The sequence below is a fragment of the Delphinapterus leucas genome, chromosome 12 (genome assembly GCF_059928025.1).
Source record: "Delphinapterus leucas isolate spDelLeu-1000000601 "Yukka" chromosome 12, BTC_Dleu_Yukka2, whole genome shotgun sequence".
NCBI classification, from domain to species: domain Eukaryota; kingdom Metazoa; phylum Chordata; class Mammalia; order Artiodactyla; family Monodontidae; genus Delphinapterus; species Delphinapterus leucas.
The window spans coordinates 16,703,012-16,723,981 of NC_143140.1; the positions used below are offsets into that span (position 1 = coordinate 16,703,012).

General features: G+C 40.5%; 1 protein-coding gene across 1 annotated transcript; it reads right to left on the minus strand.

Moving 5' to 3' along the window:
* Positions 1-1,590: 1,590 nt before the first annotated feature.
* CGAS (cyclic GMP-AMP synthase) lies at positions 1,591-19,351 on the minus strand. Its single transcript, XM_022590386.3, has 5 exons — positions 18,459-19,351; positions 14,086-14,305; positions 12,626-12,868; positions 5,407-5,509; positions 1,591-2,746 (listed from the first exon to the last, which is right to left on the minus strand). The coding sequence occupies exons 1-5, from the start codon at positions 19,080-19,082 to the stop codon at positions 2,395-2,397; spliced, it is 1,542 nt and encodes a 513-aa protein (XP_022446094.1). The 5' UTR covers positions 19,083-19,351; the 3' UTR covers positions 1,591-2,394.
* Between the last annotated feature and the right edge of the window lie 1,619 nt (positions 19,352-20,970).

A 20,970-nucleotide genomic window follows, 5' to 3' on the forward strand; every position in this document is an offset into this window, starting at 1 on the left:
TGTTACTGATAGGAGGACTGATAGGAGAAAAGGAAGGAAGAAAGGTAAAAGCAGAAATTAACAAATTAGAAAATACAGTGTTCAGTGAAAACCAACAGCTGATTCTTTAGTAAGAACACTGTAATGTCAAATATGAATTCACAAGTGTGACTATATTTTCCTAAATTAGTAAAATTAACTCAGGTAGTTAAGCTGAATAGATAAAACAGAAGAAACAGGAAAAGTAATCAAGGGATTTCAAGAGGGTAAATCTGGCATACCCTCTGGAAATAAAAGATGAAAAGTTGAAAAACTCTTCAACTCATAAAGCTAAGATAACTGATATCAAAACTGAAAAACAGCATTAAATCAAGCCAACCACTGAGCTCCAATAAAAACTGTGAACACTGCAGCTTAGGTGAGCTTCTCTGGTCGGCAGTATTCCATGTGTATTGTTATACATTGATGCCAAGAGATAAAACATATCCATGGCTCCCCAGGGAAAAAAGAATAGAACGCCTGTGTTTGGTACCCTCATGGACTATGCTTTATGTGCTTTTTCCCTTAGCTAATTTTAACCTATATCCTTACCCTGTAGTAAACTGTAACCATGAGTATACTGGTTTCAGTTGAGTTCTGTCTTCCTAGTGAATTATCAAACCTGGGAATGATTTGGAGAATCTCCTGAAACTGCAATTGATGTCAGAAGTGAGAGTAGTCTTGTGGGTAGTGTTTTCCCCCAACTATACAGTTGTTTACACTGACATAACACTCTTAAGTGATTCCCCTCCCCTTGAGCATGGGGGGGGGACCAATGAGTTGCTTCCAACCAACTATATGGTAAAGGTTATGGGATGTACATGATCATGTGTATGTAATTATGTTAAATAAGACTGTTGCACCCTCTTGCTGGAGTCTCTCCCTCTCCCCCAGCTTTGAAGTGCTGCCATGTTATGGGCTGCCAATGCTGGGAGTTTACATGGCAGGGAACTGAAAGCAGTTTCTAGCAGCTGAGGGCAATCTCTGGCCAACAGTAACTGAAATTCTCAGTCTTAAAACTGTAAGAAACTGAATACTGCCAATAAAAGTGGATCTTTCTCCAGTCAAGCCTCAGATAAGACTGCAGCCCCAACTGACACCTTGACTGAAGCCCTGTGAGACCCTGTGCAGAACCATGCCCAGAATCCTGATCCACAGAAACTGTGAGATAATAAATGTGTACTGTTTTAAGCCACGAAGTTTGTGGTGAGTTGTTATACAGCAGTAGGAAACGAACATAGTCCAACCCCCTCTACCACCGTCACTCACAAGCACTCAGGCCCTATCCTCTCCATAATCCTGATAAGGTTAATAGTCAATAGTTATAATATTACTTTGACTTCACAAATACTTACAGTTGAGTAATATTCTCAAATTAGACTATGATTAGTTTTCTTCACACATTCATTTTTTCCTGGAGTTAAAAGTAGCTTGGATTTTTTTGTTTGCCTAAGTTTCTATTTATTTATCATACGCTGTCCCCAAAACTCTCCTCCAAATGTCCAGCTTTTAGTACGTTCAAACACATTAGGTTGTTGAAGATAACATAAAATGCACAAGCATAAAGAAGACTGATACATTCAAAATTTTAATTTTAAAACCTTTCTCACTAGAAGACACAAAAATTGGTATAGACAGTCTACACAGAAGTTATTCGTGATATGAGAATGACAACACACTTTAAAAAAGCCAGTAAGAAAATGTGCAAAATATCTGAATAGGGAAAAGTTAACAGACAGCAACTGCCTCAAGTTGAATGCTGCCTAAGTGCAGAGGAGAGAGGATGGCATTTCATCCCCATACCCTTTTCTTTGAGTTTTCTACCATGTGTGTATTGCCTTTTCAGAAATACATATAAAAGTGTTACTTAAAAGAAAGTTATGTTTTATATTTAGCCATGTGTAGAAAAGTATCCTCTATTTTTCTATGAAAGATTAAGAATTTCCCAGGACACACAGAGCCTGTTTTTTTCATTTCCTTCTTACCTATCCTAACACATAGGACAGGACATGGCTTCCAAACATATTTGTATGTTAAACAAAACCTACCAGTTCGTGGAGGCAATGACCTTGCCTCCTTCCACACATCTGTGCTAGGTGAGAGGTGGTGTTCAGTCAGTGCTTGATGAATTTAATTGAGGTGATATGTATTTTGTCCTTCTTTTCATGCCACTCTGGTAAGGCTTTTACATTTTAAATACTCCTTTGCTTCTTATTCCTTGAATAATCTGTTTCCTAGGATAATCCATCCTTTTATATTGATTAGAGTTTATGAAGAGAAAGAGAGCTGAATAATCATTTTAGTCAATCATTGCTGTGACGCATTTCAATGATTATAAAGTCACTCTAATTCTTGATTCTTTTTAAAAATATAATTTCAAAATTCACCAAAAACTGGAAATCCATTGTTTCTTTCATATTCAATTTGCTTTGACAGAAATTCTTTACTTAGCTTGTCAATATGGTCTCGAGAGAAGAGATTGAATTCAGGAATGAAATAATGCTCAAGTTGTTCTGTCTTGAGGCACTGAAGAAAGTATGTCACACAGTTATCAAAGCAGAGCTCCAAATCCTTGGAGTGCCACTGACTGTCATCTGGGTCCTGGGTACAGACGTGAAAGAAGGCAGTTTTCACATGATAAGAACAGAACTTATCCAGTTCCTTTCGGTTTCCAAACTTTTTTTTCAGTTGTTCTAAAAGATATTTCATTAGTTTTAAACACTCTTTCCTGTTGAATAAAAAAGAAAACCGTTTATTTTTACTTCTTTACAACCTGTTTCATTCCACAAAGAACTTTAGGTATCTTACAGGAAAAACATAGAGATATAGTAAACAATACAGATATTATAATACATATAGATACAAAAAACAATAAAGATATTGGGTTGGCCAAAAAGTTCCTTTGGTTTTTAAGTAAAAATAAAAGACACATTTTTCGTTTTCACCAAGAACTTTATTGAACAACGTATTCACTGTTTTGCTCCACTACCTTCTGCCATTTTTCAGGCAACTTCGTAATTCCATCTTCCCAAAACTTTTTATCTTTTTGAGCAAAGAACTGTTCCAGGTCCCAGAACTGTTACAGTCTTCCAGGGAATCGAAATTTTTTCCGTTAAGAGAATTTCGTAAAGACCGAAATAAATGGAAATCCACAGGTGCAATGTCTGCTGAATATGGCGGATGAATCAGAACTTCCCGGCCAAGCTGTAACAGTTTTCGCCTGGTCATCAAAGAAATATGAGGTCTTGCATTATCCTGATGGAAGATTATGCATATCCTGTTGAGTAATTCTGGACGCTTTTCATCAGTGCTGCTTTCAGTTGGTCTAATTGGGAGCTGTACTGTTGGAATTGTTTGGTTTTCCAGAAGGAGCTCGTAATAGGGGACTCTGTTCCAATCCCACCATATACACAACATCACCTTCTTTGGATGAAGACCAGCCTTTGGTGTGGTTGGTGGTGGTTCACTTTGCTTGCCCCACGATCTCCTCCGTTCCACATTATTGTACAGTATCCACTTTTCATCACCCGTCACAAATTTGTTTTAAAAACGGAACGTTTTCGTTACATTTCAATAGAGAATCGCATGCGGAAATATGGTCAAGAAGGTTTTTTCACTTAACTTATGTGGAACCCATAAGTTAAACACCAAAGCAGTGAACATAACCAAGCTGATGCAAATGATTTTCAGTGTTTGATTTGGATATTTTGAGCATGTCGGCTATCTCCTGCGTGCTATAACGTTCATTGTTCTCAATTAATGTCTCGATTTGATCACTATCAACTTCAACTAGTCCACCCAACCGTGGAGCATTGTCCAGCGCGCAATCTCCAGCATGAGACTTCACAAACCACTACTGACATGTTCGATCAGTCACAGCACCTTCTCCACACACTGCACAAATCTTCTTTTGCGTTTCACAGTTGGCGTTTTTACCTTTCTTGAAATAATAAAGCATGATATGCCAAAAATGTTGCTTTTTTCCTTCCATCTTCAATATTAAAATGGATACACAAAAATTCACCGATTTTGATAAGTTTTTTTTAATGCACATTGATATGACAGCTGTCAATACAATCTAACAAAATTGTTTCAAATGATGTTAAAGACAACTAAGTGCTACTAGAGCCATCTTACGGAAAAAACTGAACGAACCTTTTGGCCAACCCGATATATATAAATCATACAATTACAGAGTCATTCTAAAACCTAATTATTTTTTCAAATACATGCTTTAAAGTTTCAAGAACCTATTTTTTCCTTTCCTCTTCCCCGTTCCTGGCTTAAATGTTTTATTCTATTAGGATTAATTCAACTACACGAAACCGGCGTATAGTTATATTATTCATCCAGTTATTTAGTACCTAGAAAAATCTTGTTTTAATTTTTATAAAATGATTTTGTCTTATTTTGGTTTACATTAATCATCCAGTTATTTAGCAGTTGACAAAACTTAATGTTTATAAAATTACTAAGCCTAATCAACAATATATTTTTCTTAATGCTTGCTTCAAAGCCTGCATAGGAAGCCTTAAAGAACTTCCTGTGCCTGCACATTGGGCATTCTTGTTTTAACCTTTTAACTTTTGTGATCCTTATTCCAGACAACTTTAGAAACTCAAATGAATGATTCCTTTTCAAGCTCAGTTCTTTATGGTGTCTGTGCTACCAAGAAAAATAATTACCCATCTCTCAGTGTTGTTTCAAATTTACCTGGTCAGTCCCTGGCCTTCAACACAGCCAAACCACCTCAAAGCAAGCACCAGCATCCAATAAGAGTGGTCCTTTGGTCTCCTCCCATTATGCAACATTAATATTCATTACCTTGAAGCAACCAGAACACTAAGACAAATCCAGTTGTCACAGCTAGTCATGACTAGTGTTCACACCCTTCACTCTGTCCTACTTTCATACATCTACATCCATATAATCCAGGCTCAGGACTGTGCTCCCCAGCACTGCCTTCTTTTTTTTTTTTTTTTTTTAATTTTAATTTTTATTATTTATTTGTTTGGCTGTGCTGGGTCTTAGTTGTGGCATGCACGCGGGATCTTCGTTGCCGCGTGCGGGATCCTTTAGTTGTGGCATGCGGGATCTAGTTCCCTGACCAGGGATCAAACCCAGGCCCCCTGTGTTGGGAGCTTAGAGTCTTAACCACTGGACCACCAGGGAAGTCCCACCATTGCCTTCTAACAACACTCTTCCTTAGTCCCTTGGACCTGGCTTCCTTGGTTTCATTCTTACACTCTAATACCCCAGGTCAATCCAACCATGCACTGCCCCCAGGACTCAACCCAGCAATGATCATCTTCAGGTTTAAACTATGGAGTCAACAAAGAACTAAGCATTCTATTGATAATCTGTCATTTCACAAAATAAGGAGGTTACCTGCAACATTTCACTCCATCAATTTCACAGCATGTTTTAGATTGTCCGTGATTTTTCAAAATTTCCTTTTCAATGTGAGAGAAGGACAGACGCCATGTTTCTTCTTAATTTCCAAAAGAAAAATAGAAAAGCACTTTACCAAAAACAAACAATATAAACAACACAATATTTAAACGATTTCCTTCATTAAAATATCATCCTGAAAAATTTCTAGGAGGAGATAGACCAAAAGAAGTGAACAGATAAATAACGTGATTACATATTAAAACAAGTGATTTGAACAAGCAAACAATGTGCCAAGATAGAAAAAAAATTGGGGGGAGAACTCAGGGCTTAATACATTTAGCCATGGTAAGACGTATTACCTTTCATATATTTCTAAATACAGTCTGTTGACGTTTTGTTTCAATAATAATTTGAATTGATTGATTGAAGTTTTTTGTTTATCCTTTTATACCATCCTTGCAAGTTTGGGTATTCACGTAAAATGAACCAGGGAACATTTCCTTTTTTTCTATTTTTTGCGAGTTTATGTAAGAATAGAATGATCTCCCCCTTCTCCCCAAGTTTTAACCATGGATAGCTCTTTTAAGCTCTGACCATCCTATCACTATCTTGTTTTAAACAGAAATTGGTTTATAATTTTAAAAATCAATCAATATAATCTGTCACATTAACAGAACAGGGGAAAAACATATGATCAACTCAACAGAAGCAGAAAGTACAGCTAATAAAATTTAACATTCATTCATCATTAAAAGAAAACACCTCTCAGTAAGTTAAATGTGGATGGAAACTTGATCTAATAACAGGTAGATTATAAAAAAAAAACCACAGCAACATGATAATCTAATGTAAAATGTAGAAGTTTTTTCTTTGAAATCAGGAAGGCAGGCTGTGTGCTATCCCTATTTCTGTTCAACATGCATTGGCTAACCTAGCAAGCACAGTAAGAGAAGGAAAAATAAAGCCATCATTACTGATAGATGATATAACTGTATATGTAGAAAATACAAAAGAAGCTGGGTGACAGGTATGCATGAGTTCAATATATTCTTCAGTCTACTTTTCTATTGGTTTAAAATTTTTCATAATAAAACGTTACAATTGCCTATGAGTAAATCTAACAAAAGACATATAAACTTTCTGTGGAGAAAATTCAAAAAGTTCACTGATGGGCTTCCCTGGTGGTGCAGTGGTTGAGAGTCCGCCTGCCGATGCAGGGGACACGGGTTCGTGCCCCGGTCCGGGAAGATCCCACAGGCCGCGGAGCGTCTGGGCCCGTGAGCCATGGCCGCTGCGCCTGCGCGTCCGGAGCCTGTGCTCCGCAACGGGAGAGGCCACAACAGAGAGAGGCCCGCGTACCTCAAAAAAAAAAAACAACACAAAACCCAGAAAAAACTTCACTGGAAAGTATTAGAGGAAATCTAAATAAATGGAGATGTGCACCTGCACATAAATTAGAAGACTCATTATTGTAAATATATCAAGTCTCCCCAAATTCATCTATAGAGTCAACGCACTCACAATCAAAACTCCAAAAACAATGTTTCTGTAGACCTTGACAAGATGATACCAGCATTTTTATGAAAATAAAAGGGTCAAGAATATCTAAATCACTCTTTAAGAAGGACAAAGTGGGAGAGCAGATATCAAGACTTATAAAGTCATATATGACAATATGGTATAGCTCAAGGACAGACAAAGATTTTGGGGGGACAGAATAAAGAGTATAGTAAAGCCTACACAATATACAGACAATAAATATATGGGGAAGGTGGCACAGAGATAGGTGTGCTCATAGCTGCTGTATAAATCCATGTACAGCATCCATTTATGCCATTCTGAAAAAGGCCAACTATAGAGATGGTAAACAGGTCAGCGGTTGCCAGAGGTTTGGGATGCAGAGGGTTGAATAAGTGAAGCACAGGGACTTTTTAGGGAAGTGAAACTGTTGGTATCATGTAATGGTAGATACACGATGCAATGCATTTGTCAAAACCAACAGAACTTCATGGCACAGAGAGTGAACCTTAACATACACAAACTGTTAAAAGGTCACTTAGAAGGTCAAGGGATCTCAAGAAGTAATGCAGACTGTGAAAAGGGATCTAACTGTATTACGAATGTATGACACAAACTCCCTGAACGGCATGGGGGCAAAAGGTGATGACCTAAGTTACTTTGGAAATGGGGTCTGTAAGACTGAAGGCAAAAGGAACTGTACACATGCGCTGTGCACACAGGGGAATGGATTTACAATTCCGAACCATCCATACATGTGGATTGGAACTGAACAAGGAACAATGGAGTAGGTGGGTGGCAGATGGTGGGAGCCAGGTTTCTCGCTGTTGGGATGAGAGGTTACAGAGAGCAAGGAGAGAAGGTAGAATGATCCACGTGATAACAGATTACAGTTCGAGACATCAGTGTGAACTCATGTACCACTTAAAACAGATACAGGTGGTGACACACGGAAATACCTATAGAGCTGTGCATATGCTGCGGTTAGTAATCATACATATATTTCCTCTGCTACTCCAGCAGAGCACACATAGCACCCAGGTCATGGCTCTAGTACACTCTCCAATAAAAGGTTACAGTGTTCCTTGGAGAAATGGCTGATTCTAGGACTGAAGCAAGAAATACACAAGATGAGCCTGGAGCATCTTGTAGTACCAGAAAGTGAGTTAGTGCTGAAAACAAAACAAAACCCACAATTATGGGACGTTTGTCAAAAGGACACAGGAGCCAAATGAAAGAGCCTCCTCAAGGCCAAAGCTGGAACAATTTAAGCAAAAAAATGAAAGCAGTATTGAATTATAGCCCAAAATATGAGACAAATATCCATGAGTCCATATAAATAAATGGGAGAGAAGAGGGCTTCCCTGGTGGCGCAGTGGTTGAGAGTCCGCCTGCCGATGCAGGGGACACGGGTTCGTGCCCCGGTCCGGGAGGATCCCACATGCCGCGGAGTGTCTGGGCCCATGAGCCATGGCCGCTGAGCCTGCTCGTCTGGAGCCTGTGCTCCTCAACGGGAGAGGCCACAACAGTGAGAGGCCCGTGTACCGAAAAGAAATGGGAGAGAAGAGATAAATCTCCAATGCAGAATATCAAATAATTTGTGTAAATACTCTGCTCTTGAAGAGGTGAGCTTAGGGACTTCCCTGGTGGTACAGTGGTTAAGACTCCACACTCCCAATGCAGGGGGCCTGGGTGTGATCCCTGCTCAGGGAACTAGATCCCACATGCATGCCGCAACTAAAAGTTCACATGCCGCAACTAAGGAGCACGTGAGCCACAACTAAGACCTGGCACAAACGAATAAAAATAAATAATTTAAAAAAAAATAAAGAGGTGAGCTTAAGTGTGAGCTGTGCACAGTGACTTCCTTCCAAATAGCACAGTATGAAAAGAGGGAAAGAGAGGATATTAACAGTGGGGAAACCTGGCAAACACTCCCTCAGCCAGGTGATCGAGGTCCACACCAGCAGTGCTAAGTCATACTCACGATGTACCCTTCATGTAATATGATGAGAATGGCATTTCAACTCTGCGGTCCTCCTCCACCAAACTCAGAACTCCAGTCTAACCCACAAGAAAAGCATGAGACACATGCCAAACGAGGGACGTTCCACAGAATATCTGACTGGTACTCCTCAAAACTGTCAAGGTCATCAAATACAAGGCAAGACTGTGAAACTGTCACAGTCAAGAGGAGGCTAAGGAGATGTGGCAACTAAATGCAATGTGGTATCCTAGATGGGATCTTGGAACAGAAAAAGGACATTAGGTAAAAATCAAGGAAATCTGAGTAAAGTATGGACTTTAATTAACAAGACTATACCAATATTGGTTCATTAATTATGACAAATGTGTCATATTAATGTAAGATGCTAATAATGGGAAATAGGTATGCGGTATATAGCAACTCTCTGTATCATCTTTGTACTTTTTCTGCAAATCTTAAACTATTCTAAAATTAAAAGTTTATTTTAAACAACTATGTTGAAGTATCATTTCTCTCTTTTTGGATTATTGGCAAAAATTCCAAAGGGTTTAATGAGTTCTGTTGTTAAAGCTGAGGGTGAAATGGGTACCCTCATACACTTCTGTGGGAATGCAAATTGGTGAATTCTGTATGGAGGTGATTTTGGCAATACCAGCAAAATTAGATATGGATTTACTATTCCTTGACCAGCTGTAAAAACAGACTATAAAAAGGAATGGGTGCTCAAAAAAACAAAAACACTAATTCGAAAAGATAACATGCACCTCAATGTTCACAGCAGCATTATTCACAATTGCCAAGATACAGAAGCAACCTAAGTGTCCATCAACAGATGAATGGATAAAGAAGATGCGGTATATATATACAGTGGAATACTACTCAGCCATAAAAAAGAACGAAATTTTGCCATTTGCAGCAACATGGATGGACTTGGAGGGCATTATGCTAAGTGAAATAAGTCAGACAGAGAAAGACTAATACTGTATGATGTAATTTACATGTAGAATCTAAAAAATAAAACAAACTAGTGAAGATAACAAAAAAGAAGACGGCTCACAGATACAGAGAACAAATGAGTGGTAATCAGTGGGGGGGAGGGGCAGATACAAACTACTGGATATAAGAGAGGCTACAAGGGTGTAGTGTACAACACGGGAAGTACAGCTAATATTTTGTAGTAACTGTAAATGGAAAGTAACGTTTAAAAACAGTATAGAATTTTTTTAAAAAAAGGAACGAGTGCTATCTCTACACAGAGCTATGGAGTGATAACCTAGATATCTTATTAAGTGAAAATAGAAAAGTACTTTTTAAAGAGGGGGTGTTGCATATGAATATATATACATATATATATATATATATATATGTACTTACTTGTACTTTTTAAAAATGAAAGGTGAACTGAAAACAATTATAGGGCTTCCAATCAGGGAAGGAAAGAAGAGTGTAGAGGAAACATAAAGGGAAGCTATGTTTCCCTAAGAATACTTTTTTCTGTAGCTTTGACTTTAGAACCATGTGAATGCTTTATAAATTTATGAAACAAAGCTAAATTAAAATTTAATTCCAATACCTAAAATTAGAAACAATAATGAAAACAATGAATTTAAGCATACTGAGTTGGGTAGCTTAACCACCTGGAGGAATTTTTTCAAGTGGGTTTAAACTTAGTATTTTGAAATCCTTCAAAAATATACAGAAAAAGTTGAAAGAATTTTATAGTAAACATTCACATGCCTACCACCTACATTCTACAATTAATGTTTTGCTATACTTGCTTTATCACATATTTATCTATCCATCCATAAATTCTTTTTTTTTAAGAAAACTGTTATTTTTAAACAAGTTGTGGATGGGGACTTCCCTCGTGGTCCAGTGGTTAAGAATCCACCTTCCAATGCAGCGGATGCGGGTTCGATCCCTGGTCGGGGAATTAAGATCCCACATGCCGCCAGGCAACTAAGCCCACACACCACCACTACTGAGCCCGTGTGCTCTGGAGCCTGCACACCACAGCCAAAGATCCTGCATGCCACAACAAAGATTCTGTGAAGACCTGACGCGGCCAGATAAATAAATAAATATTTGTTTAAAAAATTAAAAAAACAAGTTTTGGAACTAATTAGAATACTTTACCCATAAACACTTCAGCATGAATATTATGAACTGGAGTTCAATATTTATTTGCGTGTGTGATTTTTTAGGTAAGATTTGCAAACAGTGAAATGCACACATCTTAAATGTAGCATTTGATGAGTTTTGACAAATGACTACACCTGTGTCATTTGTTTTTCGTTTTCTTTAATTTATTTATTTGGTTGTGTTGGGTCTTAGTTATGGCACGTGGGTTCTTTGCTGCCACACATGTGTTCTTTGTTGCCTCGTGCGGCATCTTCCTTGAGGCAAGCAGGATTTTTAGTTGTGGCATGTGGGATCTTTCTAAACCCCCATCAAAAAGTTATCATCACCCCAGAAAGTTCTCTCCTGTCCCTTCCTAATCAATCCCCAGCACCTCAGGCAACCTCTGCTCTAATTTTTTAAAAAAACCATAGATAAATTCTGCTTGTTCTAGAACTTACTATAATTGAGATCATACAGTATGGACCCTTTGTTTCTGTTTTCTTTCACCTGTCTTAATGTTTTTAGTATTCATCCATCCTCTTATCAGTGGTTCATTGTTTTTTGTTGTTGAGTAGCATTCCATTTTACGAATGTACTACAGTTTGTTTATCCATTATCTTTTGATGGACTTCTGGGCTCTTTCCAGATTTGGGCTAGTACATATATTCTTATATAAATGTGTTATGGACTTAATGCTGGATTAGGGAAGATATATGTTTAACCTTTTAAGAAACTGCCAGACCTTTTCTCAAAGGGATCGTACCGTATTACACGTCCATCAACAGTGTATGAATTATTATTTTTTTAAATAAAGCTTTGCATGTTCATTGATTGGAATGTCAACATTGAAATTGATGAATAACTTTTTAAAATATTTAAATAAATTTAAAATGCTGGGCAGATAGTTTAGATATCTGGGAATATTGTAGTTTTATTGATTTTTTTTTTCTATTTTAGCACTTATTGTATCTATGCTTTGACATGAGGTATTGAGAAATATGATGAAATGTGTATACAGTCCCTGCCATGCTCATAAAGTATCATTCTGAAAATGAACTTCAATGCAAAGACATACCTTCTAGGTTTACTTTATGTGTAACGATACTTGTACTTAGTTGACATTCAATCTCCTATGTTAGATAAAGTAAACTATGGATGATTACAAGTTTGAAGGAATTTGTATATTTTTTAGTGTAATAAAAACATATACAGATGAGCAAACAGGTTTAGCAGGGCTCGATAACTAGCCCCAGATCACACAGCTAGTAAGGGAAGAAGCCTCAGGATTCAGACCCAGGGCAGTCTGACTCCAAGGCCAGTACTTGCTTTTCTTTATTAAAAACAAACAAACAAAAACAACATTCAAACATGGGCTAGTAGACATTTTAAAGCTGAGTACTTGATATTACTATTACAGTTATGCCCTTTTCAATTCCATCTATCACTAAACTCCCATCTTGTAGCCTATTTAGCCTAATGGCTCTTGAAATGCCAATAGCACGAGTTGATCTTTCACTGCCCTAGTATGTAACATTAACGACTCCTTTATATGGACGTCTTTTAAGTTAACCTTCATAGTCAAGATACCTTGAAAACCACTTCCTTCCTTTGCATGCTTGGGTACCAGGTAAAATGGCTGTCGTCTTAAACTGTTCCTAACTTTTGCTCCAAGCCAGTTACTGATGGGCAGGCCTCCCATGGTGCTAGCAGGCCAGCTGCTTTTGGATTCCAAAGCCAGGATTATATCGACAGATATTTCTTTAGGTTTTCTAACCAGAAGTGTTACTGCAGGGCTCCCTCTTCTCTTCCTCTCCACCATGACGTCTGTATCTGTTTAAACATATTAATAAAGAAGAAAGGGCTTATCAATCCACTTTTCTCTAAAAACACAGGGAAAATAACATAGCTATAATTGGAGATCCATAAGTACTAAGTGTAAGATGAAAATTAGTTCTAAAGAAGAAAATGACCCCACAAGGCAGTTTTTTACTCATTGAGCCAGTATTTATTGATGATACCCATTATGGGGTATATTATCAAGATTCTGTCTGGTATATAAAACGAGTAGCCCCCAAAGACTTTGGGGTTTGGGAGTGCTGTGATTAAATTTTCATTTAAATTTGTGTATGGTGGTTTGGAGGGAAGCCTACATAAGAGGCCAGATGAGCAGCAGGGAGGAGAGAGGTGATTCAGAAGACCTCAGCGGGAATTCCCTGGCGGTCCAGTGGTTAGGACTCCACGCTTTTGCTGCCGAGGGCACGGGTTCAAGCCCTCGTCGGGGAACTAAGAACCTGCAAGCTGTGTGGCACAGCCAAATTGAAAAAAACAAAACAGCAACAGCCCAGCCCGGAGGGTGGAGGCGTGTCATACAGAGAGGCAGTGAGCACCAGGACCCAGGGAGCAAGCACTGCTCACTGCAGCATTATTCACAACAGCCAAGATGCTTGAGACAACCTAGGTGTCCTCCGATGAATGAATGGGTAAAGAGGTTGTGGCATATATAGACAATGGAATATTATTCAGCCTTAACAAGGAAGGAAATCCTGCCATTTATGACAATATGGATGAACCTGGAGGTCGTTGTGCTAAGCAAAGTGCATGAACTCATTTATATGGAGAAGCTAAGAAAGTCAAACACAGAGAAGCAGACTGTAGAATGGAGGTTACCAGGGGCGGGGAGGTGGGAGAAGTGGGAAGATGTTCATCAAAGAGTACAGAGTTAGGGCTTCCCTGGTGGCGCAGTGGTTGAGAGTCCGCCTGCCGATGCGGGGGACACGGGTTCGTGCCCCCAACTGCTACCACTTCTCCCAGTTCACTCCCTTCAAAGCATGCATTGCAAAAAAAAAAAAACCAAAAAAACAAACAAAATAGAGTCAATCAACATTTAGGGAGAATACCAAGAAAATATAGTAGACTAAAATCAAGAGCAAAGAGTTGTTTCTAGGAGGTAGTAGTCAACAGTCTGCTGCAGGGAGATCAAGAAAGATCAGGAGAGGCAATTAGTAGACATGATTAGATCTTTAAGAATCAAAAGTCAAAGATCTTACCTTCAATATTTTTAATTTCTTCCTTAATGATTTTCCTAAACTTGGACAGCATCTTAGAAGCTGATAATATTTCCCCTTCTAAAAACTGACCCAGAGGATTTCCTTTGGGATTTCTTTTGAACTTCACAAAGTAGTGAGCACCACTGTTGTAATATTCTTCTAGCTGAATTCGGGGGACCTCCAGTTTGAACATAACGTCAAATTCATTAGGAGCAGAAATCTAAGAAACAGTAAAAATAGCACCGATGTGTTTGCTTGTGAATATTTTCCAACCAACTAAAATTTTTTTTCTTAAAATTTCCACTTAAAATCCTACCATGAAAAGCAAGATTTCTAATATTTATACCCTCTGGGAGTGAGACTAAGGGAGCTAGGTGAAGAGTATTGGCTTCAGTTTGTAGGTTCTATACGCATTTTCTTAAAAACAATTAAAAATAATATGCAAGCTTTAAAAATCTGTACCAGTTTTTTCCTGAGATTAAAGATTGATAAAATTAAAGAAATTTAAAGTGCTACCTTTTAAGTTACAAAGCTACACACTGAGCCAGCCCCCTGTCACTGGTCTCAAAAATATGTGTAGTTACCTCCTGGCTAGTTGAGCAAGGGCCCTCTCCTTACAGCTAACAGTCAGCCAAATGAGTATGAGCTCCAAGTCATACACTAACTACATTAATGTCTTTGAACCACAGCATTTTAAGAGCTTCAGGGAATTCCCTGGCGGTCCAGTGGTTAGGACTCCATGCTTTCACTGCCAAGGGCATGGGTTCCATCCCTGGTCAGGGAGCTAAGGTCCCACGAGCCGTGCAGCGTGGCCAAAAATAAATAAATAAGAACTTCAAAGAATCTTCTTCATCACCACAATAATAATTACAGCAATTATAATAAATGATTATTTTCCTATATTAAAAATGCACAAGTCTTTTACTCATTAGGAGTATGCTTCAAGTACAGCTATTGGACCGTACTATTCAACACAGTATCTGGTGGCCCTGTGTCTTTTTTTTTTTTAATTATTTTATTTATTTATTTATTTTTGGCTGTGTTGGGTCTTTGTTGCTGCACGCGGGCTTTCTCTAGTTGCGGCGAGCGGGGGCTACTCTTCATTGTGGTACGCGGGCTTCTCATTGTGGTGGCTTCTCTTGTTGTGGAGCACGGGCTCTAGGCCCGCAGGCTTCAGTAGTTGTGGCTCTCGGGCTCTAGAGCGCAGGCTCAGTAGTTGTGGCGCGCGGGTTTAGTTGCTCCGCGGCATGTGGGATCTTCCCAGACCAGGGCTCAAACCCGTGTCCCCTGCATTGGCAGGCGGATTCTTAACCACTGCGCCACCGGGGAAGCCCTGCCCTATGTCTTTTGACCATGTGAACGTGGCTAGTCCAAACTGAGATGTACCATGCTGTGCAGTGAACCGTGTCCTCTCAAAATTCATATACTGATGCCCTAACCCCCAATGTAACTGTACTTGGAGACAGGGCTTTTAGGAAATAATGAAGGTTAAATGAGATCATGAGGGTAGGGTCCTAGTTGATAGGACTGGTGGACTTAGATGAAGTGAGATCGGTTGCTGTGTCTCTGCACACATGCTCTGAGAAACACAGCGAGGACACAGGGAGAAGGCTGCTATCTGCAAACCAGGACGACAGCCCTCACCAGAACCTAACCGTTCTGGCACCCTGATCATGGACTTCCAGCCTCCAGAACTATGAGAAAATAAATGTCTGTTGTTTAAGCCACTCAGTCTATGATATTTTATTATGGCAGCCCAAGCTGACTAGGACATACTATGGGGGTGAAACAAACACGTGAAGTGCCATCAGTGGGAATGAAGTAGAAGCCTCTGAAAATCCACTTTTCCATAAAAGTAACAAGAACATGGGCAGAAAAGGTCAAATTCAACTTTTTCAGGTCTCTGTAAATTAACCAAAGGCTTGCAACAATCCAAGGAGGATTTATTCAAGAAAAATGGTCGAGGGCTTCCCTGGTGGCGCAGTGGTTGAGAGTCCGCCTGCTGATGCAGGGGACATGGGTTCGTGCCCCGGTCCGGGAAGATCCCACATGCCGCGGAGCGGCTGGGTCCGTGAGCCATGGCCGCTGAGCCTGCGCGTCCGGAGCCTGTGCTCCGCAACGGGAGAGGCCACAACAGTGAGAGGCCCGCGTACCGCAAAAAAAAAAAAAAAAAAAAAAAAAAAAAGGTTGAATCCCAGTAAGGACAGTAAGCCTTGAGGGCACCCTAAATTGCCCTTTTCCCATCCCCAGCAGCATTCCCACTCCTGACCAGAAACCCTCCACCAAGAGCAGCCAGAACTCCGACTTCTAATACCATAGGTTAGGTTTGCCTGTTTGGGAACATCATATAAACTGAATCATATAGTAGGTACCCTTTAGACCTGACTTCTTTCATTTAACACTGTGAGATTCATCTATATCGTTCTGTCTATAGTGGTAGTTTGTTCTTTTTCATTCTGTGTAGTATTCCACTGAATTAATGGAATATACCAAAATAGATTTACTTATTCTATTGTTGAGTATTTGGTTTGTTTCCAGTTTTTAACTACTACTGATAGTTCTGAGTTTAACTGTTACAAAGTTGTTCTGAGCATTCTTACATATGCCTTTGGGCGGCCATGAGCACCCGTTGCTATTGTATATGTGCCCAGGAGTGGGGCTGTTGGACCACAGGACAGGCAAATCTTGAACTTTAGAAAAAAAATGTCAGTTTTCAAGACGTAGTACCAATTTATCCTCCCAGCATCAATGCAAGGGAGTTTCAGTTGCTCCACATCTCCTCCAAACTTGGAATTGTCAAGTCTTTTAAAATTTTAGCTCAAGGAACAAAAATCAGTCCATGTGGACAAGGGGAAGAGTGACATGAAATGAAGTTGAAGCGGAGGCCGGGGCCCAGATTCTGCGAGGACCTGTAGATCCTGGAAAGGAGTTCAGATTTTATTCCATCATGTTCATTGAGAAGCCAGGTTTTAGCTTTGTATTTTTAAAAATTTACTCTGGCCTCTGTGGAGATATTAGAAGAAGGCAAATAAGGAGATTGGAAAGGCAAAATTCAGGTGAAAGATGATGGTGGCTTAGAGGGAGGCGGGGGTGAGCTGCTGGGGATGGACAAAAAGAACATTATAAACTGGAAATCCCACAGGGAATTTCTACAAGAAAACTTCCAGATTTTCACCTAGAATTTGATAATATTACAATAAAATACATGAATGGAAATGCGTCAATATGAATCCAAATAAAAGAGTTAATGAGAAGTGTCTTTTGTCTATCCCTTTACCAATTATAAAGTTTGGAATCCAGCTTTGAAATTTAAGTGTATGCATAACAGAAGAAAATACACCAAAATAACCGTGAATAAAACAAACAGGAATAATACTGTTCTTCTATTTGCTTTTCTGAAATTTCCAGGGACATCAACACGGAACAGGGGCAAATACGGGAGAGGCTGAGGAAAGAGGTATGGAGCAGGAGTACTGTTGTGCTGTGGGAACCTACTGAGGGCAGGCAGTGGGTCAACTCTACAATGAACACGTATATACCTTTTATAATCAGTTTTTTAAAAGCAATACATGTTTTAGATAAAACAAATTTCACTGAATTTCCTTCCATCAGCTTGATTTTCAAAAGGAGAGGGGTACTGCTATATTTAAAGTGGATAACCAACAAGGACCTACTGTATAGCACAGGGAACTCTGCTCAATATAAAGTAACAACCTAAACAGGAAAAGAATTTGTTAAAGAATAGATACATGTATATGTATAACTGAATCACTTTTCTGTACTCCCGAAACTAACACAACATTGTTAATCAACTATACTCCAAAACGAAATAAAAAGTTTTAAAAAATAAATAAATAAAAAGGAGAGTGGTTCTCTTGGGAGACTGTTCTCTGTCTTCTCGTTCTCCAGTTCTAACTAATAACTTTCTCTTCCCTTTGGACCCTCCACATAATAGAACTGATCGACATTTATGTAGTAAGAATCATGCTCCAGGCAGATTAGTCTGATGCAAGTTTTGCTCACTTGGCTTTCAAGAAGCTTTAGATGGAATTATATGAGTGGTCTTCAGTGCTAAAAGAGTTTTAAGATCCAAAGACCGATACATAACACCATCTTTCTGCAATAAACAAATATCACTGAGTCCATAGCAATAAAATGAGCAGCCGTATAAGGGTTCAAAGTTGTGCAAAACGTTCTGTGACAATGGAGCTTGCAATCTAGATGGGAAGCCAAAACAAAACAGCTATGTCACAGACCACAAAAGAACACGAGTCTGAGTTACTTCCGAAGGGAAGTGAGGGGCGCGTAGGAGGTGAGTATGCAGGAACTGCAGGAGTACGCGGGAACTGCAGCGGAGGGGCGGCGCAGCTCACCTTCACGCGCTCGTAGTAGCTCCCGGTGCGCAGCAGCGCGACGCCTTTGAACTCGGACTCACAGCTCTGCAGTCTCCGCAGCAGGTGGTCCATGAGTCTGTTCACCACCTCCGCCGCCTCAGAGATTTCCTGGCGGCTCAGCCTCAACTTCTCCAGTACCGCCCGGGGCTTCCAGGAGCCGGGCGCCTCCTTCCCGCGCCCGAGACTGGGGACTGGGACCAGCGGTTCGGGGACCTCCGTGGGCCCCGGCTGGGGTCTCCGCTCCCGAGCGGAGCGCGCGGTGCCCTCGCGGCGAGATGCACGCCTGGGAAGGGGCGGCCCTGGGGCCGCGGGAGGCATCACCCCTTCGGTCCGAGCAGGCGGACCCTCCACCCGGTCCTCGGCGCGGGCAGCCCGCGAGCGTACCTGCCGCTTCTCCTGGGGGTCCGGGCCGCTCTTCTCCCTCCGGGATCCCGACGGCCTGGCGGGGCCGCACCTCCGCGCGCTGGGCCGGGCGGCGTCACGGACAGCCGGGGACTCTCTAGGCTCGGTCGGGACGCCCTTCACACGCGGCGCCGAGACCCTGGGGGCGGCGGCTTCCGCCTCCGAAGCTGCTCCCGTCGCCTTTCCGCGCCGCGGGGCCATGGCTGGCGCTCTCGGCTCCCCAGAGGGAGAAGACTCGGCTTCGGAAAAAGGCCTTGGGAGGAGGAGCCAGCAGTGGCGATTGGAAGTGAAACTTCAACATGTGGCGGGAACTCAGCAAACGCTGCGCGGAAGAAGAGCCCAGAGCCAGGTGGCCACGGGGAGCCACGCCCCCGCCGCGGAGGGGCGGGCCCACGGCGCTCCCGCAGTCGCCCACTTTCTCGCCTTCGCGTGGAGTGGTGCCGGCGGCTTGGGAACAGCGCAAAACCGAACCCAGGGCAGCGCACAACACCTTCGCGAGCTTTGAAAGCCAGACGCATTTGCCGGCGTAGCGCCTACAAAATTTGGGGGAAATTATAACACCTTCTCGCACATTGAAGTTGACAGAGAAACTTTTTCAGTGTAAGTTTAAATAAAGCATTTTTTATTAAAGGGAAATAGAAAATAAAATTTTTACTAGATGGAATGAGATGTGGATTGACTGTAATTGGAATAAATATTTCATATTATTTGATTTTGTAAAAGCACGCACAATCTTAAACTGTGAAGTTCCTATTGGTGAGTTTTAGCCACTGGTTCTCAAAAGCCCATCAAAAAAATGGCACTTGCATTTTAAATAATCCATACTGCTTTGGCGTTGTGATTCAAGAGTATCTCAATACAGGCTTTCAAGTATCGCTATCTAAAGCCAAATCGTTTACAGAAATACGTATTTGACAGGAAGCCCCTAGGTTTAACGTGCCTGGTACTTTTCTTTTTAACCATCCTAACCATTTTTAAGTGTACAGTTCTGTGTGAAACCATCTCCACTATCCATCTCAGAACTCTTCATCTTGAAAAACAGAAACTCTACCCACTAAATCATAACACCCCATTCCCCCTGCTCTCTCCGGCTTCTGGTAAGAGCCGTTCTATTTTCTGTCTCTGAATTTGACACTCTGGGTACCTCATGTAAGTGGAGTCATACAGTATTTGTCCTTTTGTGATGGGCTTATTCACTTAATATAAAGTCCTCAAGGTTTATTTATGTTGGAGCTGTTGTCAGCCTTCCTTTTTAAGGCTGAATAATTTCATTGTACGTATGTACCACATTTTGTTTTCCATTCATCTGTCAATGGACAAAACTGCCTTGATTACTTTTTCAAAAGTTTTCTTTGAAACCAGTATTTTGCTATGTCCTTCTCTTTGAACTGTGATGTAAGAGACGTTTTTCTTTTGTAAATGGAAGGAGGACTATTGTGTATTCAGACTTGTTGTCAAGCAGACCAATTTCAGGGAAATGTAAGTTGAAATGTGGAAAGCCGTTTCCTTAAAACTGCAGGTGTACTTGGGCTGTCTTCCAGGATGTGCAGGAGTATGCCTGCTCCAGACTGAAGACCTCTGCTCTATGGGTCTATTTTTGTTCTCCAAGGGCTCCATGCTTGTCATGGAATCCTGTAAATGCCTCTATAGCTGGCTTAATGCTGACTTCCAGCTGTTTCCAAAGTCTTCTAAAGTGCACTGGTGTTAGCTTAACCAAAAACGCGCAGGCAGCAATCAACCAGACCAGAATCAAATACCTCTTCTGCTGACCCGTCAAAGGAGGAAAACTTGTTTCTTGCTCAATCTTGCAGCAGCAATCAGTGTCCAAATTATAGAAGGAATGACTTTTTAGTTGAATCTTGATAACGAGTTTGGATTTTATCTAGTAGGGAAAAACAAGAGATGTGGGTATATATTTTAACTAGATGATTTTATATCTTCCCCTTTATATCTCATGTTTGTCTCAGTAATTCACTTAGTCACTCAACAAATATTTGGCACAAATACTATGTGCCAAGCTCAGTTCTAGGCTCTTGGGATATATTGATAAACAAAGATCCTTGTCTTTCTGGAGCTTGCATTCTGGCAG

Bases quoted from the DNA above. Each gene is read 5' to 3' on its own strand.
- CGAS (XM_022590386.3), bottom strand. From the start codon at position 19,082: ATGGCCCCGCGGCGCGGAAAGGCGACGGGAGCAGCTTCGGAGGCGGAA. The intron at 14,306-18,458 runs GTGAGCTGCGCC...ACTGTTTCTTAG, and splicing joins GCTACTACGAGCGCGTGAAG to ATTTCTGCTCCTAATGAATT. The intron at 12,869-14,085 runs GTAAGATCTTTG...ATGTTTAAACAG, and splicing joins AGAAATTAAAAATATTGAAG to ATACAGACGTCATGGTGGAG.